The 21,872-nt window shown below is 37.1% G+C and overlaps 1 protein-coding gene across 4 annotated transcripts in view; it reads right to left on the minus strand.

Moving 5' to 3' along the window:
- Window positions 1-1,208: 1,208 nt before the first annotated feature.
- The window catches only part of LOC109212015 (coiled-coil domain-containing protein 93), a 35,188-nt gene continuing 14,524 nt past the window's right edge, over window positions 1,209-21,872 (minus strand). The window contains exons 6-10 of one of the 4 annotated variants that reach the window (XM_019375623.1): window positions 19,453-19,492; window positions 19,254-19,361; window positions 10,047-10,127; window positions 2,462-2,584; window positions 1,209-1,501 (exon numbers count right to left, since the gene is read on the minus strand). In XM_019375623.1, coding sequence (XP_019231168.1) covers window positions 1,439-1,501; window positions 2,462-2,584; window positions 10,047-10,127; window positions 19,254-19,361; window positions 19,453-19,492 — 415 coding nt within the window. In that variant the 3' untranslated portion in view covers window positions 1,209-1,438. Of the gene's footprint in view, window positions 1,502-2,461; window positions 2,585-9,263; window positions 9,792-10,046; window positions 10,128-19,253; window positions 19,362-19,452; window positions 19,493-21,872 lie in introns of those variants that run through there. The other 3 variants (XM_019375625.1, XM_019375624.1, XM_019375627.1) reach the window with 3 other exon arrangements.

Below are 21,872 nucleotides of genomic sequence, written 5' to 3' on the forward strand. Positions count from 1 at the left end.
ATTAATTATTCCGCAAGTTATGTTGTTTTTCCGCATTGTTAGACTTACCTAGTCGTAGGGTACTAGGTGCCATCACGACATGTTCACGGAGGGCAAACTGGGGTCGTGACACAACGTCATGAACACGTGTCCATGTCTGCTATTCTAGAGATACTTGGGTTCTATATTTATGTTGAAGATCATGTTTGTGCTTTGTTGAAATACTTGAACAATAGGGTTCTTGAAGTTTATTGATTTGTTTGTTGGTGCAAAATTTGTGATTATCGTTCACGCGGTGTATCATGCTTAATCACTCTTCTTGACGTTATCCATGCTTCCTACCTTGCTTGGTGTTGATGTATATATGCTTAGTGAGGAATAGTAAATTTCACGAAGGGTATTTCCGTGTTTGTGAGGAAGAGTGAATTGTGCGAAGAGTGTTTCCTTGCTTGTGAGGAAGAATGATTATGCACGAATTGTGGTTTGAAACTTGAATTGTTCTTGTTATTTTATCATATTGGTTTATTTATTCAATCTTGCGCTTAATTATTTGATTGCTTGATCACCAATTAAATACTATCTATGAATCTAGGATTGAACTCGGGAGAGGGAATTCTAGATTGCATATAAGATTGAGTAGAGCAAGATCTTGAACTCGAACATCGGGAACGGATTTGCGATTACGATAGGGATATACCTAATCGCCTTGCTTGGTTACTATACGGGAATTATCAATGCATTCTTGTTAATCCTAATTCCATAGGAATATAGGCATTAGGTTAGCTTGAATAGGCGAGTAGTACTACGGGAGAAGGCTACGAGTAATATTAACCATGTCAATCAACAAACTAGATAAATTAATTAGACAATTCAAGTGAAAAACTCAACGGTATTATTAGCCAACCCATAGCTCTGGAATATTTTCTCCTATTGCATTCGTCTCTAAGATTGCCGACTTATTTTCTTTAATCTCTTAGTTTGCTACTCTAAATTAGTTGTAGTTAATAATCTTTAGAAAATCACTTGAATAGATTAAAAGTCTTAGTTTAATTTAGTAAATAGTTAATCACAAGTCCTGTGGGTACGATATCTGGACTTTCAATCCTATATTACTTGTACGACCACATATGCATTAGGGAGCAACAGTAATTTTTTTGGATGTGATTACCGAAGTGATTGGCTGAGAGATGTTGGAGTGAGGGGCGGGTATGTTAGTTGAACGTGTGGGATTCGGTTACCAATGCCCTATAATTAAGGGATACTTTACAATCATTAAATTGTATAGAATTGGTAAGTTTATATATCAAATTGTAATTAAGTAACTTCTCTGGCGGGAGTAAATAAGTTTCTAACGTAGTATAACAAGATAAATAGTACAAACAATTGAAGGTACTCAAACCCAGTAGCCATCCGTTGGATTTCTTGTAGAACGGAACACTTCTTCGACCAGACATAAATATCAACTTGGTAAATGTTCTTGTGAATTCTGCTCGCGAAGTCTCTCATTCCTTGCACATTCCACCTGGAAATAACAGAAGCATATCATTAGGAACCACTCATTTGCTGCTGACAAAAGTAGTATATCCGAACTGAACAATCACATTGATACGACTGTTAAACTAGAATGAGCTCTATAACTGGACAACTCTAATCAAAAGAAAATGAAAAGAAGAGAGGGAGATGTTCTTTTCAACAATTTCCCTGTTTCACAAGTATAATGAGCAGAATGATTTGCTAAAAGTGTCTGGTGGCAAATATATTCCAGAAGGCAGCAGTAGCAAGAATCTATACCCGTGCCAATGACCCCCAGCACCAAAAGAAACCCAAGGTTCTTGATGAATTAAGTTCTTGTATAATACCTGCGTGCTGCGGCACAAGTGTTCTTAGGCTATTATAATTAGAGGAGCAACTATAACACACACTTAGCGTGCAAGAATATGAGCGAGAAGATGGACTTAAAAAAAGGGGCAGCCCGGTGAACAAGGCATCCCGCGTACACGCAGGGTCCAGAGAAGGGTCGCACCCCAAGGGGTGTGATGTAGACAGCCTACCCTAATGCAAACATTAGTGGTTGCTTTCACGGCTTGAACCCGAGACAAATAGGTCACACGAAGACAACTTTACCGTTGCTCCACGGCACCCCTTCTGGGAAGATAGACTACTTTTCTTTAAAACCCGCATGAAACCTGCCCATTTCTAACCCAGCAGGCCAGCCCACTGCTACAGAGATAAAAAGCTGCAGTCATCCATATGCTATTCTGTTTATACATTGTGTCCCTCAATGAGTCAAACTTTAGCTGGATGTATTCTAGAAGTGCAGATAAATGTGTCCCTTAACGAGTCAGTTAGATGTTATGCGTTGTCCAAGTGCAACATCTCAAGAAAACTATAAGTAAAAAGGAAACAAACAAAGTTTTAAGATTCATTTACAAATACAACTTTTAGATTTATATTCTTCAGATCATATTAGTAGGGACCTTACCTGGAAAGCTTTTAAGATAGAATTGTAATGTCTTTGCTCTGAAACAGCAGCTGCATGTTTCCCCTTGAGAGCCTCACGAACTTTCTGCTCCGACTGTAGAGCAATTTGCACCTTTTCCAGCTTCTGGAACATGCAGCTCACCAGTAAGTGTTCATGTTACTGACCAGATAAATGCCACTAACCCATGTTTCGATCTTTTAATGTTATTGACCAATAAATGATATTCAAAGAGGCACATTAAGAACACTGAAATTTGTTTCTGTTAAGAGAAAAGCATAGAACTTCAAAGTGAAAATAAACTCAGATGGATAGACATAAATATCAAGTTTGTTAATTGTATGTAGCGAATATCTCAAAATATTATTAAAATGTACAAGACAACCTTTCAGATTACTAATAACTCCCAAATATGAGTCAAGCAAAAATGACTGGCAGAAATATAGCTTCCACTGAAAGAAAAAATGGTATATGAAACAGAGAAGATCCGGTACTCCTCTACACACAACTTGCCCACTTAAGAGAAATAGGTAATCAAAGGAAAGCAATCAAGAAGATCTTCAAGCTTTCCTGTAAATGGCCAGTGCAGATGAATAGGTCCTTTAGTTTTAACAGAGATAGTCAGAATTCATAACCAGCATTAACGCAAACAAAAAGATGAGAAGGGAACACTGCACTCAAAATATACTGGCATGGTGTTAGTTTTCAAATAAATATCCCAAGTCGTCTCTTTCTCAGATTGAGAAGTCGTAGAAATCAGTTTCACAAAACCCATCTGCCTATTGAGTTACCCGGTACCTAGTGGGAGGTAGCAGGTATATGGTCGAATAGTCGAGGTGGGTACAAGTTGGCCCGGACACCAAAAAGAAAATCGGTTTTCAGTAAATACAACATTACTCAACTTTTCGGAAAAATACTATCTGAGTGAGATCAGCAATATAATTTTCAAGAACTGCATGAAACATGTCATGTTTACAAAATGGAAAACTAGATACTAGAATGTGGTTGCTAATAAATCAAACGAACATTTACATGTTAGTATCTTATCAGCATAATGGCAAGGTCTCTGGAAATGTTTAGTTGCCCCTTCACATCTCTTGCCACACATTTAGCATACAGACTTTGGTCTATAAACATTCAAATCAAGTCATTAAACAAGTTGAAAGCCGAGAGAACTGATAAAGTTATCTGTGCCTAGATTCTAAATGTTTCTAATAACATACCCAGTATATTCCCACAAGTGGGGTATGGGGAGGGTAGTGTGTGCGCCTTTACCCCTACCTTGTAAAGATAGAGAAGTTGTTTCCTATACACCCTCAACTCAAGAAACGAATATCACAGCAGTTTAGATAAAGAAATACAGTAAAGGAGAATCCGGGTAAAGAAAAGTAGTAACCACAGTCAGAAAAAAGATAACCGAAGCAAAAAAGCAGCAGGTAATTATTAGAAATCTAAGAATAGGAAATATGAGAATGCACTAGTACTACAGGTATACAAAAGCAATAAAGGTAAGTAAAATATTATAGAATATATATTAAAAATTGTAAAACATTTTGTACTTAATTTTGGAAATACTTACCTTATAAGCTATACAGAATTATAACCTACGATATACAATATAGCATGTGACTCTTATATAACTAGTCCCTCTTGTACATTGTTAATCATCATTTCAATATGAAGTCTTCTCCCTTCTTTAACATGGTATCAAAGCTTCAGTTAGCCTAGGTAGAAACCTAAGAAGCTTCTACCGATAGAAAGCAGCATTACACGATCTATGCCGCCAATTTTTTCCTTCTTTTTCTGATGACCATCCTAACGAAAGCACTCTTATTTTTAGTGATGTTGACACCGCGCCGATTAATAATTACCTATTCATGTGGCAGTGCCTCCTCCGAATCACTAATCAATTTTTCAAAACTTTTTTAGTAAAGCATATTCCTAAACTTCTTCTTTATATTTTTTTTAAAGGATCAAAGTATTGGTATTGATTTGAGTTCCTCCTCTAAAAACTGAATTTCTGCTTATCATTTCAGAAAAGTCTACTTTTCTTACTTTTCTTTGTGGTACCCCTCCTTTGAACATTGAATTTATTGTTCTGAAAAAGTTTTTTTCTCTCATTATTTCTCACTGGACCGAGAATAGATTCTGTGCTCTAAAAATTGAATTTCTAACTGTTCAGGGGAAGTCTTCCACTCCTCTTTCTTTGGGGTATTGGTTTGAGTAATAAATTCCTCCTTTTGACATCGAATTTCTAGCCACTATTCTAAAAAAGCCTCCTTATCTTCCACCTGATGGATTCACAATAGAGCTATCGGGTTGTTTGGTATGAAATTTTTCAATTTTCTCGTGTTTGAATGGCTTTAATGTTTTAGAAATATATAACAACAACAAACCAGTGTAATCCCACAAGTGGGGTCTAGGGAGGGCAGTGAGCACGCAGACTAGGGGCGGATCTACCGTAGGGGAAGCGTTGTCACGTGACACCGCTTCCTCGGAAAATTTTACTAAACATGTATATATAATTAAAATGCAGAAACAGAAATAGGTTAAATACAGTAAAAGTGACACCACTTGACATTTATAGCTATGTGGCACATTTGGTCAAGAGCTGCAACTCTTTAGGGGATGTAACGGGTTCGAAACTAGGCAACTTTTATTTCATGTTTTATATTTATAAATGCATCATCAACGAAATAGAAAAAAATGTTTTTTGGAGTTTGAACGACTGACCTATTAGGTGTTAAGAGCATTAATCCAATGTGTCAAGAGTCACATGTTGTTAATCTAGGGATAATAAATTATTTGGCTGATATTCCAAGTTGTTCGGCATTTTTTCTTCCTTTTTTCTCCTTTCATTTTCTCTCTCGGCATGAAATTGATTAAGAATGGTTTGTGAAATCAAATGAATGATGAATTTTTTGTGAGATTGTTTGGTTCTTTATAAAAAAATATTTAATATTATTTTTAATGAGGTTATTTTGATTTCTAATTAAAAATGAAAATTCATCGATAAGAGTTGTAGTAATATACATGAGTTGTGTTCTATTAGTATGATTTGAACAATATTTTTTCAATATGGTGTTGTTACAAGTGAATTATTATTTGCTTACTATTTACAATTGTGACACCGCTTACGAAAAATCTTGCGTACGCCACTGACGCAGACCTTACCCCTACCCCGAGGAGTACAGAGGTTGTTTCCGAAAGACCCTCGGCTCAAGAAGACGAACAGAGACAATAAATTAGTACCATCACTGGGTTGTACGAAAATGACTTCCTATCAATAGGAGGAAAAACATTTTTTGAATATTCTCTTTCAACTCTACCTACACCACCCCACACCCCCCTGGTTCCCAACCCCCCACCTACCACCCTGTCGTGCAATTTAAAAAAAATTCAAAATAAACTAAAAAACAAAGAGAAGAAAAATAAATAAATAAATTCAACTGAATTAACAAACTGAAAAAAATAGAATAATTAAAAAATTCAAGTAGATTAACAAAGTAAAAAAAAAAAACAGTAGCACATGAAAAAAAAAAAAGAGAAGATAAACAAATAAATAAATTCAACTAAATTAATAAACTGAAAAAACAAATAGACAAACAAATAAATAAAATAAAAGCTGAAGAGGCAAAAGAATACGAGAAGAAAAGAAAAAGAAATCACAACAATAACGATATCACAACAGAGAAACAAGAAGAGAAGGAGAAGAAGAAGAAGCAGCAGCAGCAATACTTGGAGCTTGAAGAAGAAGAGCAACAGAAAGTCCCAACCTTAGTCGTAACTCACAGAAGAAAGTCGCACCAATGGTTTTCTTTTTGACACACTAAAAAGTCCACCTTTTTTAAATAAAAAATAAAAAGTACACGCTTCCCTAACTTCAGTCGTTGCACACGCTTCACGCTTAAGTGGAGAAAGCGCTCACTTCAATAAAGCCGCTTCGCGTCAGTGATCTGAAGCGGACTACCCATCACATCGCTTTGCTTCTCGCTTTAAGCGACGAAGCGCTCGCTTTCCAGTTTCCCCAACTCTGCTCCACACTGACCCCCACCCAGAGGCGGAGCCAGAATTCAATGCTTGTGGGTTCAGGATTCTAGATCGTTTATGTTACTGGGTTCTAAATTAACAATTTATACATATTCAATGAATTTTTTAAGACAAATACATTTTTTGGACCAAAGTTATTGGGTTCGGCCGAACCCGCAAGTGCTATGCTAGCTCCGCCCCTGCCCCCACCCCCGCCAACCCTTCCGCAGTGTCATAAAAGGCGCACTTAAAGCGCACTTAATCCCTGAAGCGAGGCACAAAACATGTTGAGCGCTTCGTCTTACTTAACGGGCGCTTCAATGTCGTCATCAATGCTCTAAGGCATACTGTTCCGTGTCAATGAGCTTAATCCTGAAGAGGTGACACTAAAGAACTGATATTTTACTTTATTGTTTTTTTTTTTTCAATTTTTTTGTCCATATATTTGTTATTGATGTTTATAAGTATTAGCCTTGGACGACACATACATATTTGTATTTTTTTCTTTGTTTGTGCCTTTCTTCATTAAAGCCCATGCTTTATTTGCGTTTTGCGCTTAAAACCCCAATCGATCTTAGAGCTTTTTTGCACTTTTTACCTTCGATTACACCAGTGACTTAAAAAGCGACAAAGCGATCACTTTAAGCGAGAAGCGACGCGAAGCGATGCCTTGTCGCTTTTCCATGCCTGAGGCGAGGTGACCACACGAAGTGCTCGCTTCAGTAGAAGAAGCGCGAAGCGAGAAGCGACAAAGCGCTCGCTTTTGTGGCGGAGGGGGTCAGTTTTAAGAAAAAAAAGTTTGGGTCTGTTTTTTTATTATACAAAACAGACCCCTAACCTAAGTAAAGACCATTTCTCTCAAAATCAATTGCTGCTAGGGTTCAAGACTTCAACAGTGAAGCTCGAGGTAATTTTTCTTCTTTCTTCTTTCTTCTTCTTCTCCTTTCTTCTTCTCTTTTTTTTCTTTCTTCTTTCTTCATCTTGTTCCCGTCCAGGCACCTGCTCGTAGCTAGGGCAGGTGCGAAATTTTTTTTCTCCTTTTTTTCTACTCATTTAGTATTTTAGCCTTTATTAATTAATTTGTATGTGTATTTCAGTTTATAAAGTTAATTTTTATGTGATTTTGCTTGTCCTATGGTTTATGGAGGAATTGGCGGTAGTGGTACCTACTTTTAAGTTTTTAAATTGAACTTTTTGATTATTTATATTGTGTCTTTGCAAGGTTTACATTATGTTTTTTTAAGAATTGCGGTTCACTTCAATGAAGCGTGCACTTCGCTTTTGAAGCGAGGCGAGCCCCTGTCGCATTTTTTGCGCTTCTCGCTCTCAAAAACACTGGATTACACTGCTCTTCCCTACCCCCGGACCACCACTCACTCCTCCCCCCATCCCTCCTCCCAGCATCGACGCTCGCCTTCGGCCAACCCCTCCCGGCCCACCAACTCCCTCAACCCCTCCCGGCCCACCAATTTGCGTACACTCTACCCTCCTCAGACCCTACTTGTGGAACTACACTGGGTATGTTAGTGTTGTTGTTGTTGTTGTATATTCACTAGCAAGACACAAAGTATTCCAGCGACTATGAGTAGCAAATTACAATGTATTGAATATCTTTCCTTATCATATGATCTAGATTTATCTTTGAATATTTTATCTTCTACAAACTTTATTCTTGAGTTCCAACTTGGTTAAAATCTTTCCACTCGTGTGATTTATAATTTCTTTGTCTTTGCTTAGTTTCTTTTACACTGCTACAGAATAGTTGATGGATCTATACTCTGGTCATCTTTCATGTTTTCTTAATTCATCACCCTTTAAACAATAAAAATGTCTAGAGAGTTCTGCTAATTTCCTATAAAAGTACGCATGTTATTGCATTTTACTAGTGACATTTATAAGACATTGAAAAAAATACTGAAAATTAACCGAACCATACCGATACCGAAGAGAAACCAACATGATTGGGACGGTTTCGAAAAGTCTAATTTTGGTTATACATAATAAAATAATCGGAAAAAAATGGTATGGTGCAAATTTTATAAAATAATCGGCCGACCGAACCATTGACACCCCCTGGGCAGAGGTAGGCCGAAAAAGTATTAGAAAAGTGATTAGACAAGATAAGGTGAAACACCAGTGACCGAGGACATGGCCCTTGATAGGAAGGTATGGAGATCGAGGATTGGGGTAGTAGGTTAGGTAGCCTAGTGTTTTCCTTGTTCATACCGGTAGTATTAGTACGTACTCCCGTATTTTGTTCATATTAGGTTTTTAATATTACATTTTATTCCCTTCATTTCGGTTTACTATCTTTTTATTTATGCTGCTTTTCCATATTTCTACGACGCACCAGAGTGAGGTTAGTCTGTTAGGATTTAGTCTTAGACTGCTAGTGGTTAGTGTTGAGTTCATACTACTCTTTTGTTCCTATTAGTGACGGGCTTTATCTACTGATTATTATTTTGCTTTTTATCTATTTTCTGGTTCTTGTTATGCTGTTATTTTTTCAATGTTTTTTATTGGTGGTACTAATATATTGCCTCTTTTCGTCTTCTTGAGCCAAGGGTCTATCGGAAACAACCTCTCTACCCCCTCGAGGTAGGGGTAAGGTCTGCGTACACACTACCTTCCCCAGATCCCACTAGTGGGATTTCACTGGGTTGTTGTTGTTGTTGTTTCGTGTTGTTTTTCTTTTCATTACTGTTGTGCTTATGCTTTCCTGAGCCGAGGGTCTATTGGAAACAACCTCTTTATCTCCACAAGGTAAGGGTAAAGTCTGCGTACACACCACCCTCTCAGACCCCACTGGGTATGTTGTTGTAAATCCTTTAATTTCTCTCCTAGAAGTAGGAAGGTTCTATTCTAATAGTATGTTTATCCTTTTAATAATATTTAGAGTTAATGTGTTTTCATGTGCACTGGGCCAACTTATTGAAGAAGTATGGAGTGTCTAAAAGTTGATGTTGTAAACTACATTTGGTGACTAATCATATACGTTTTTTGCAAAATCTTGTCGATATTGTGGCCCTTTAAGACATGATCGCCGAAAGAAGGGGGATTGGATGTGGAACGAGAGATGCAAAAGCTATATTAGAATTCTTTTTACGCTACAACCATTGTTGAACAAGCAGCACTGCATCAGCAGAGGTCTCAACCTTGGCAGATGCACTGCCATTTGTTCAACAATGGTTATGCTGTCAAGAGAAACTTTCTTACTGCTGGCTCAACTTATTTGTTGCTTATTGCCCTGGCTTTAGTACTCCCTCCCAGAAGAGTCTTGATTCTCCTTTTTTCTTCTTTCAAACTGGAATTAGTAATCAATATCAATTCCAACAAATTAACGAATTCTCTGTTTCTGTGTGTTCACTCAATTCACCATAATTATGCTATATTACATTAGTTGTCAATATACAACAACTCTCCAACTTTTCCATGTTAAGAACTGGCAATACTTTGTGAAAACCCCCACAGGCAGAGCCTATTCTAGATCTTGATTTTCAATCCACCATCACTGATCACTCTATAAAATATGCATTTGAATGAGGAGAAGCATAGATACCTGTTGAACCCCGTGCAGAATTCCTTCCATGGAATCAATCAATTTCTTTCGACCAGCAGGGCTAGTAAGAGCACCTTTAAACTATACAAAGAGACACAATAGGTGACAAGATAAAAGAAATAAACACTGTGTACGTAATGGATCAGCACATGAAGGGAGAAGATGCAAACAAAGTTTGGATATCAACAATGATCAATATACATTGTACATGGTAGAAACCTAAGAAAACTATCAGAGAAGCACAAAGTGCGTAAGATGGATTACAAAGTATTCTTTTCAATTTAATTTGTTTTAAGTCAGTTGTGATGCATAAAAAGAGGAATATATACTCAGAAAAGCACCATAAGTCTTTCCACTCATCAAGAGAACAAACAATCAACATAACTCACTCACTCACTCATCAACTACGTCACTACCAGCTAAAGACAACTTTTCAGAAAATAAGAAGAGAGCCACTAAGAAAGACGGAGAAAGAACTAAGCCAATCAGTACTCATTAAACTAAGCCATGGTCCAACAATTTACAGATTTTTAAAGTGTTTAGGTTGCGTATTATGTAACTAAGGAGTAATATCGACTTATTAAGTGCAGGAAGATGAGTTTCCATTTTGATTCCATAAGCATTTTGTAAAGGAGATTAGAAAGTTTACTGAAAGTCGAAGCAAAAAGAACGAAACCAATGGTTTAAGCCAAAGACAAGGTTAAATAGATTTTGCAGAGTTGTCAGAGATTAGAAGGAGAAGGAACTTTTCCTTTTCTATTTTAGGGTGATAAAATAAGGGAATGGAAACAGATTGAGCTTTCCAAAAACATGCCAGTTGGATGCTCTAATTCCCAAGTGGGGTATCCTTGGGTGCAAAAAGTAAGGACAGTGGAGAGTGGAGAATGGTTGAGAAAGTGAAAAATAGGTTACTGGATGGCATGAAAGAGACCTACCGAAAGGGGGAAAGGAGACATTGACCAAGAGCACTTTATCCAGCATTTGAACTAAAGGTAAGATTTTAATGATATACAGTACTAAGATAGTACCGTTAGAGATTATCCAGCACTCAAACCTACTACATCTCCTTATTGACTATACCGAGAAACATCTAGATAGGCTAGAACAGTTGCAAAGAAACTTTCTGTGAGAGAGACTCGTGTCGGGAGTTAAAAAGAGTTTCACTAGGTCAATTGAACAACAGTTACAGCTCCTATGAAGTGGGGATCTCGGAGTTGGAAATCTGAGGATGTTCAAGAGCGCTCAACTAGGTAAATGGATGTAGAAGTAGAGAATGAAAGAAAGCATTGTGGAAAAATATCACTGCTAACAATTATGAGAACAAACGGGATGATGAAGAACAACCACAATACGATGCCTATGGAGTATCTTTATGGAGAGGCATTGTGAAAGAGCGAAGAAGGGGCACCACAATTAGCTTTGGCAAGAAAGCTGGAATGTGGGATATGCTCAAAGTGATGCCTTCCTGGCAACCAATATACTCAACATCGAGCAAGAATACAACAAATTTTGCCTAGATTTCAAGGAATAAGGAGAAACAATAGTATGGGATTTGAACTTCTGAATAAACAAACATGCAAGACTGAGATATGAAAGAGCTGAATATTTAGGGAAACATCATATAAAACAAAGAATGTCAGTCATGCAAAGTGAAAGATTTATGGTAAGAGAAAAAGAATTGTGTGCTCGGTGTTAACTTTTTCTATAATGACTATTAAAAAATGAGAAGTGATAAACATACAAGCTCAAATCACGATGTAAGAGAAGCACAAGTTGAAACCATGCTTTATACCGCAATGGAGGCTAACGGGCTCACGAAGATGCCAATGAATTTGGAGAACTGGGCCACAAATTTAAAATGCTTACACTGACTAGCCTTAGTCCGATTGAGACCCAAGAATCTCAAAAAATTTAAGAAGTCCAACAATCCATACAAGATTTTAGGATTTCTTTTCCTTAAAGATTAGGATTTCTTAATTCTTGTTTCCTAGTAATTTGATTCTTTGTTTTAGTATGATTATACTTGTAGTTCTAGTCAAACTAAGATTGTTAGTTGGTACTCTATACCTACTAGAATTCTTTGTTCGATTTTAGTTAGGATAGTTTTTTCTTAACTTAATTCTTATTCTAGTTTAATTAAGATTAGTTTTTCTTAATCTCATCAACTTTCCTTATTGTATGGCCGATTTAAAGGGCTCAACATGCTGAAAATAAACATTGGTGATTGGTTCTCCTAAGCTCATGCTTCGAAAACGTGATTTATATTTTGTTTGTTTCTTCTTCCGTTATTCAATGCTCCTTGCAATCTTGCAGTATTGAAGAACGAGAGGGAACGAGTAGTAAGATTCTTTTCATCTAACATTCTTCTCACGTGAGTTTGAAGAACGCTTTTGCTAGTATTTTGAAAAACTTCAGTGGGGTGCTTTTATTTTCTCTCTTCTTGTACTGAGAGGTCCAAAACCTTGAAAGTACATCAAGAAGCGAGTGTTTCTGCATACCTAATGTGAGAAATAAGGATACGGGAAAATATTATTAAGATGCGTAACATAATTGCCTTACATTGAGCCCTATTATATGCATACTTCAGACAAAATATAATATTTATTTCCTAATGTGGGACACTAAGTATATTATTATATACACTAACTATCTAATACTACCCCCCAAGCCGGTGCATATAAGTCATATGTACCGAGCATGTTACAAATGTAACTAATACCTAAGTTGCTTGGATTCGGGTGCGGGCATTCTATACGGGCACGGATCCGAGTGTCGGATTCAGCAAACTCTAAATTTTAAGATTCGGGGGTGCGGATCCAGGTATGAATACGGGTGTAGAGATACGGCTAAAAAAATCAAAATTATAAAAAATAAAACTATAAAGAGAAAAAGAAAGTCATTCAAGGCTTTCCACCAACTCTCCATCTATGTAGCTGCTACTGTCTACCAAAAGTCCGAACTCAGATACAACCCCTTGAATTCTTGGTTATTCTTAAACACAAAGCAGCAACTATAAGACAAAAGTACAACAATATTGAAGGTATGTCATTTCCCATGTCTTAAATCTGTTTTATTTGTAATTTTGAGAATTCAAAATCTCAACCCCCCCCCCTCCAAATTTGTCAATGGACTCAGGACAAAGTATGCGAAGTTAGTTGACCGAATATCCCGCTCCCGTCCCGTGTCGAGACGGGTGCGGCACCAAAAACGAAGAGTCCACACAACTTAGACTAATACGAGGACCAATTAGGGATTTGGTGAAAATATCTGCAAATTGATCATTTACCTTCACTGATTTTGTAACAGTATCTCCTAAGAGCATCTTTCCCCTAACAAAGTGACAGCCAATCTCAATGTGTTTAATCTTCTCATGGAATACCGTATTTGATGTGATATGGAGAGCCGCTTGATTATCACACAAATTCCATCTAACAGATTTCGCGAGGTTTCAATTCTCTAAGCAACTATTAGATCCAAATTTAGCTCACAAGTTGCTATCGCCATTGCTTAATGTGGAAAGAGTAAGAAACTTGAATAATTTCATTCATGTCTTTGAATGTCATATACATGGCTTTATATACAAGAAGAGGTTAGAAACAGAATCATCTAAATCCCATAAAATCTGGGATTATCCAGAATAAAATAAAAAAAGAACCAGAATTTGAAATTCTAGATTACAACAATTTTCTCTAAAATCTTAGAGGATCAGATCTTGATGTGGAGAATATCTTCCTGGAAATCCTCTATCATTCAACACTCCCCCTCAAGCTGGTGAATGGATATCTTCCATTCCTAGCTTGCTTATCAGGTCTTGAAACACACCGTTTGGCAGTCCTTTTATTAAAACATTGGCCAACTGATCTTTTGTAGATACAAATGGCGTACAGATGAGTCCACTATCTAATTTCTCCTTAATAAAGTGTCTATCTACCTCAATATGCTTAGTGCGATCATGCTGTACAGGATTATGAGCTATACTTATTGCTGATTTATTGTCACAATATAGTCTCATAGGTCCTTCCCATCTTATCTTCAAATCATCAAGGATTATCTTTAACCATAACAACTCACAAACTCCCATTGCCATAAATCTGAACTCGGATTCTGCACTTGATCTGACCACAACATTCTGTTTTTTACTTCTCCAAGTCACAAGATTTCCTCCTAAAAAAGTACAGTATCCAGAAGCTGACCTTCGATCCACTAATGAACCAGCATAATCCGCATCAGTATAAGCCTCTAAAACCATGTCTCCTCCTTCTGAATAGTATTCCTTTTCCGGGACTTCCTTTAAGATATTGTAGAATCCTATTGGCCGCTTGGAGATGCATTTCTCTAGGGTCATGCATAAATTGGCTAACGACACTTACAGCAAAGGCAATGTCGGGCCTTGTATGGGACAAGTAGATCAATTTCCCGACAAGCCTTTGATACGAGCCTTTATCTACCACAGAATCTTCTGGGGCATTACACAACCCATGATTATATTCAATTGGTGTGGCCACTGGTTTACACCCTAATTTCCCCGTTTCTTTTAGCAAATCAAGCACATATTTTTGTTGGGAAATAAAGATTCCTTGTTTAGAATGTGCTACTTCAATTCCCAAAAAATACTTTAATTTTCCAAGATCTTTGTTATCAAATTCCTTGAGTAAACAACTCTTCAAATTGTGTATCTCCTCTGAATCATCACCAGTTACTATGATATCATCTGCATAGACTAGTAGAGCAGTTAACTTTCCTGTTTTTGAGTGTCTTATGAACAAGGTGTGGTTTCCTTGACTCTGCCGATAGCCTAGCTTGATCATAACCTTTGTATATCTTCCAAACCATGCACGGGGTGATTGCTGTTGTCCATAGAGTGCCTTCTTCAGTCTACATACCATTCCCTTCTTGCTTTCAAAACCAGGTAGTACCCCATCTAGATCTCCTCATCTACATTTCCATGTAGAAAAGCATTTTTAACATCAAATTGTTGTAGGTTCCAATTAAAAATCGCAGCCAATGACAATAAGATGCTCACTGTGTTCATTTTTGCCGCTGGGGCAAAGTCTCCAAATAATCAATTCCATAGGTCTGTGTGTAACCCTTTGCTACCAAACGTGCTTTAAATCTTTCTATAGACCCATCTAACTTGAATTTCACGGTAAACACGCATCTACACCCTGCCGGCTTTTTCCCTTTTGGTAATTCCACCATTTCCCAAGTTTTATTCTTCTGCAATGCTTCCATTTTCACCTTCATAGCTTCTTCCCACTCTTTGTTACCTAATGCTTCAGACAAATTTTTTGGAACAGGAATTGTGTAGAGGTTACTGAGAACAGCTTTATGGCTTGGGGATAGGTTTTGATATGTCAAGGAAAGGCACAAAGGGTGTTGTGTGCAGGTTCTGGTTCCTTTTCTAAGTGCAATGGGAAGGTCAAGGTCATTTGGTTGGTTATGTCCTTCTTCATGATCAGTTTGGTTTGGTGTTTCTGATGGTTCAACAGGTTCAGGATAGGTATTAGGAGCAGTAACATGAGGAGATAATTGTGGCAGAGTAGTTTGATTAGTTAGCCTCTTTCTTCTGGAATAACCCTGCAATGGTGGATTACTTTCTTGAATTCCTTTATCTATATCAAGATTAGAGGACTCAATAGGTTCATTAGGATTTAGAGACTCAGATGAGTGAAGAGATGGTAACTCAGGCAAGGATACAGATAAGGATTTGTCATGGCTAGGAATAGACAAATCAAGCAGTGATAAGTCTAGAGATCTTTTTCCATCCAATGACTCCCCCTGAATGTAAGAATTTTTAAAAAATGACTCACTTTCATCAAATGTGACATCAGCTGAAACAAAAAACTTCTTGGTTGATGGTTGGTAACACTTATATCCTTTTTTAGTAGGAGAATATTCAATGAAAACACACTTAAGAACACGTGGATCTAATTTGCCTCTATTTTGAGAATGAATGTGAACATAGGCAATACTCCCAAAGATTCTAGGAATTAATTTACTGGAATTTTCGAAATTCGGGATCCCAAAGATTCTAGGAATTAATTTACTGGAATTTTCGAAATTCGGGAAGAAACTCCTAAGAGTATCAAGTGGGCTCTTAAAATTCAGAATTCTTGATGGTATTCTGTTACTAAGATATGCAGCAATTAGGACAGCTTCCCCCCAATACTGATTTGGAACCCTTTTGTGAAACAATAGTGATCTAGTAATGTCAAGTAACAAACTGTTTCTTCTCTCTGCTATCCCATTTTGTTGAGGAGTATTGACACATGAAGATTCGTGAATAATTCCCTCCTTTTTGAAGAAAACAGAGATGTTTTGATTGAAGTAGTCCTTGGCATTATCAGAAAGGAATCTTTTACTTGTCACATCAAATTGGGTTTTAACCAGATTAAAACGGTAGGAAGAACGTGGCTGACATCTAATTTTTGCTTTAACAAATAGATCCACGTTAACTCTTGTACAATCATCAATGAATGACACAAACCATCTAGCACCGGAAATATTAGGAATGGAAGAGGGTCCCCAAACATCACTATGAATAAGAGAAAATGGAGTCTGACATGTTTTGTTGCTTATTGGAAAGGAAACACGTTTATGTTTTGCAATTTCACAATCTTCACAATGAAAAGGCTCAACAACCAAATCTTTGAATAAAGATGGAAACATTAGCTTGATCACATAAAAAGAAGGATGACCTAAGTGGCGATGATAGAGACAAACTCTCTCTTTATTGGACATAACAGATTTAGACAAGAATGAACTAGATAAGGAATTCTTAATTGTATCTCCACCATTGTGAAAATCCAGAAAATAAAGACGACCTTTCTCACTAGCACGCCCAATCATCTCCTTCGTGTCTGTTTCTGAAATGCACAATATGAAGAGAAAAAGGTTACTTAGCATTTGGAATCTTTGGTGACTTTGTGGACAGAAATGAGATTTGCAAATAACTTTGCGACATGAAGAACATTCTTAAGTATCAAAGACTTTCCCAGTTGTATGTCTCCTTGGCCAGCTACAGTGATAACTGAACCATCGGCTATAGTTATTTTTTTATAACTAGGGCAAGGTGAATATGATATAAAGAGATGGGAGGGACAAATCATATGATCAGTTGCCCCGGAATCAACCACCCACATTGGATAAAATTTGTCTCTAACATTAGCAACAAAAGTTGAAGAAATACCTGCAAAGGCCATTGAACAACTACCTGCCGAAGATGATATCTCCAGAAATTCCAGCAATGTCTTCAATTTCTCAATATCTTCTTTGTTGAATTCTGGGACTAATGGACTTTTTTCATCAATCTGAGGGCTGCTAGCAATGTGTGCCTGCTTTCCATCAAAAGTATTTTTGGTTGGAGGTTTACCATTGAGTTTCTAACATCTCTCTCGTGTGCCGGTACTTTTTGCAGTAAGTGCAGTAAAGATTGTCCCTGTTGACAAGCGGTTTGAATGAAATTGCGGGCTTGACGGTGCTCTCCAATTGTGAAACTCTAGACTCCTTTTTATTTGTCCCTTTTGTCATAAGAGTTGATCCTTCATTTATTTGAGTTTCAAGCATAACACTCCTCCGTCCTTCCTCTGTCCATATAATGGCCATTGTCTCATTCAATGATGGCAGATCTTCTATCCCTAAAATTTGCACTCGTGCAGAATCAGATTGTGCATTTAGCACTGCAGGAAAATCATAAATCCTTTCTTTTTCAATAAATCTTTTCAAAATTACAGCATCGTCTGTGCAACGCATTTGAATGCATTGATAGTGATCCATCTCTTGCCATAAACCCTGTAAAAGGTTAGAATATTCAGTGACAGATCGAGCTCCCTCTTTTGTTGCAGATAATTTTGTTTTTATTTCATAGATCCTGGCAGCATCATGAACTTTAGAGTATGTCTCCTTCACTGCATCCCAAATTTCCTTAGCAATATTCAGAAACATAACGGTATCACTAATTTCTGGAAGCATGGAGTTCCATAACCATGACATCACCATTGAATCATGTTCATCCCATGCATCAAACTTGGGGTCTTCTTTGGATGGTCCTGTACCGAGGAGATGTCCTAATTTCCCTTTACCTTTTAGAAAGGTACGAACAAGCTGAGAGCATTTTAGATAAACTTTCCCATTCAACCGATAAGAGGCTTGAATATTTTGTAAATCTCCAGTTGAAACTGAAGAGCTATGCTCTACAGTGGCAGAAACATTTTCAGAGACTGGAGTATTCGCAATAGTACTCTTTTCGGACATGGTTTTCAAATGGTTTCAACCCTTGGGCGGATAAAGAGGACAAATGTGATGAAAAGATGGATGAATGAAAAAAAAAATCAATCAATAATAAGCCTAACGCTCTGATACCATGTGGAAAGAGTAAGAAACTTGAATAATTTCATTCATGTCTTTGAATGTCATATACATGGCTTTATATACAAGAAGAGGTTAGAAACAGAATCATCTAAATCCCATAAAATCTGGGATTATACAGAATAAAATAAAAAAAAAAAAATCAGAATTTGATATTCTAGATTACAACAACTATCTCTAAAATCTTAGAGGATCAGATCTTGATATGGAGAATATCTTCCCGGAAATCCTCTGTCATTCAACACTTAATATTCTGCGTCTACACTAGATTAAGCAACCACATTATGTTTCTTGCTCTTCCAAAACACCAAATTACCTTTACTATACTATATCTAAATGTAGAACATCTATCAGAAGGTAACCATACCCAATCAGTGTCTCTGTATCCAACGATTTCCTCATGGCCTCAATCCTCGAAGAGCAGTCCTTTGCCTGGGGATGATTTTATATGTTCGAAGAATGCGGACAACTGCATCCCAATGCCAGTCGCAAGGAGAGTTCATAAACTGACTTATAATACTCATAGAAAGGGAAATTAAATATCATCTCTGCTAGATAGCTTGTGTAGTATGTTAAGTGTCCCACATTAGAAAATAGATAGTGTGTGTGTGTATATATATATATATATATATATATATATATATATATATATATATATATATATATATAGATAGATATATATATATATATAGACGCGCGCGCGCGCGCGCGCACACACACACATATATATAGGGATCAGTGTAGAAATATAGTTTTATATGTATACATCATGTATGCAGGGTTGCCCATAAAATTGATTTCACAAAAGGGATAAAGGTTCTATTTTGCTTTGTACTATACCTGTGAGCTTATGGAATTCAGTAACGATGTTTCCTTTAGCATCAATTCCTTTATCTCCAACAATATGTTGTAAGTAGCATAGTATTTGTGGGTTTGACGATGCTTGGCCTGCATATTCAGTGTTAACAAAGTGATTGACAAGGAGCTGAAATGTTAGTCATGGTCAAACGATGGTTTAAGTCACTAACTATGCTTGTACCTGGATATCAGTATAAAGTTCTGAAAAACGGAGTTCATACCTGCGTCAAAAAAGCTCTGTCGGAAGTATGATGTACCAGGCATATTAAGATAAATCCAACAATACTCATGGCTAATAACAGACACACGAACAAACAAATCTTTTTGAAGTTTATCAATATTTAGTAAAAGAGACAGACAATGGGACGTTGAATAGGATCAATGTAGTGAAGACACCATGTAGACTACAAAATAGCATCTTTTATTCTTCCGAAAGAAACATTATGCTACATTCTAGAAAACATAACTAACCAGTAATAAAAGAGCTTGATTCCCGAGATAAAGAAAATTCTATGGGAGTGAATATATTTGATGCTCAATTTTCAAGAGAGGTGATGAGGAGACAATTAAAATATGTCATATGATTTATGAGTTTAATTTAAGGTAGGTACCCATTGAGAAAATGGACCTTGAGCATAACTTGAACCTCAAAAGCTAACTCAAGCAGTGAGAATTGCACATCTTATGAGGAGACTGCAATAGACATTCTTACTGATTGTGGATTCTCGCATGCCTACGACTAAACATCTGGACCATGTAGTAACCTAACTGGGCAGCCCAATGTCGGGTAACCCAACATCAGAGAGGGGTCTTACTCTAACACCATGTTGAAAAATAGACATTGGGCATAATACGACCCCAAAAGCTAGCTCAAGATTGATGAGGATTGCCCGACCGTATAAGCAAACTATAAGTAATATACTTAACCAATGTGGGACTCTAAGAGCATCAAACTAAGTTCAAGAGCTTTCACGTTTCTTGGAGAGAGGGAGGGAGGGAGGGAGGGAGGGAGGGCGGGAGGGAGCGAGGGAGCGAGGGAGCGAGGGAGAGCGAGAGAGAGAGAGCAAGAGAGAGCGAGAGAGAGAGAGAGAGAGAGAGACGGAGGGAGGGAGGGAGGGAGCGAGGGAGCGAGGGCGCGAGGGAGAGAGAGAGAGAGAGAGAGAGAGAGAGAGCCAACGAGCATGCTTCAACCACTTAAGGATAGTAAATGTTGTTCCACCACCACTTGAATGTTGTGGTTAGTGAATGAAAACATGAGCACAATTCGCTATCTGCAGTAATCAGTGTGCTTATGGATAAACTCCTACCAGAAATATGATATCATGACATAACGACCTCTGAATTAGATTACTTTCCCTTAAACAACTATGCGAGACTACCTTAATCGTGATTCAAAATGTTTGACATAGATACAATATCAAAAACTAGGAACTAAACTTCTCATACCAGGATCAACTCAAATAAATAAACAAAAAACAATTTGATGGGCTTTATAACAAGAGTTGTGGTAATTGATATGTGAAACCATCTAATTTTCTACTCTTTGTCCTGGTATCTTTCTTTAACTATAAATATGATGAACAGTTCCGGATCTCCAAAACTAGTGCTCCAGCTAGTTAGTATAATGCATCTGGAACAATTATACAGGTCTCTGATGGCTAGAGTGCAGCTTTTTTTGTGCAAATACAGGATAATACGTTCAAACATCAAAAGTTGGACTAGATGATAGAGGAGATGATAAATGATCTTGAAATCACAGTGTCAAATTTCTCATACCTAAGGACAATAGTAAATACATGAAGCCAAAAAATGCAGGAGAAAGACGGAACTTGGAACTGTTGGTTTATTTGACTCATGCCGCACTTAAACTTTTTCACATATCTAAGGTGCTCTTTAACTGAAAACAGAAACAAGCAGCGAAAGCAAAGAATCCATTTGTATAAGAAAGTCGCGGTGGCTGGTACAAGTATCATCTTTACAAAACTTTAAGTGATAATTAACCAGTTAACCATCTTCAACAATTAGTTCTAGAAACTTTCCCATCGTAAGGAAATGCCTTATTTTGTTTTTCTAGAATCAAATAGGGAATGTCTTATTGACTAAGTAAGATTTAGAGTGTTCAACTCCCCTCCAGCCACCCTGCCCCTTTTTAAAGCAAAACTGCAGGCGTTTACAACAATGTACTTGCCTCCTATTTGTTTTTACGAATAGTGAGAAACTTCAGTAGTTTTATTGGAGCAGCAGAGTCAAAGTTTGAGTTTTAAGACACATTTATATATGGAACGAATGATTCCAGACAACATAACATTTGACTCTATGCTCCCAAAGTATATGCAAGTTTTCCTCATCTCTTTCCAATTAATATTTTTAGGAAATAAGGTACTAGAAGGAACATTAATACATTAAGAAAAGGAATTGACATGAGCAATGAAAAAAAAGATGAGGAAAGAATTCTTGATACTTCCAGTAGTAAGACAATGAATGCACTAAATTTGAAATCAGCCATATTCAAGGGTGTCCATTGCAGTTATCAAGGGCGAAAAGCGCAAAAAAGCTCTAAGGTTCGTTGGGCTTTAAACGCAGAGCACTAATAAAGTGTAG

This window comes from Nicotiana attenuata, unplaced genomic scaffold (genome assembly GCF_001879085.1).
Source record: "Nicotiana attenuata strain UT unplaced genomic scaffold, NIATTr2, whole genome shotgun sequence".
In the NCBI taxonomy this organism is placed as follows: domain Eukaryota; kingdom Viridiplantae; phylum Streptophyta; class Magnoliopsida; order Solanales; family Solanaceae; genus Nicotiana; species Nicotiana attenuata.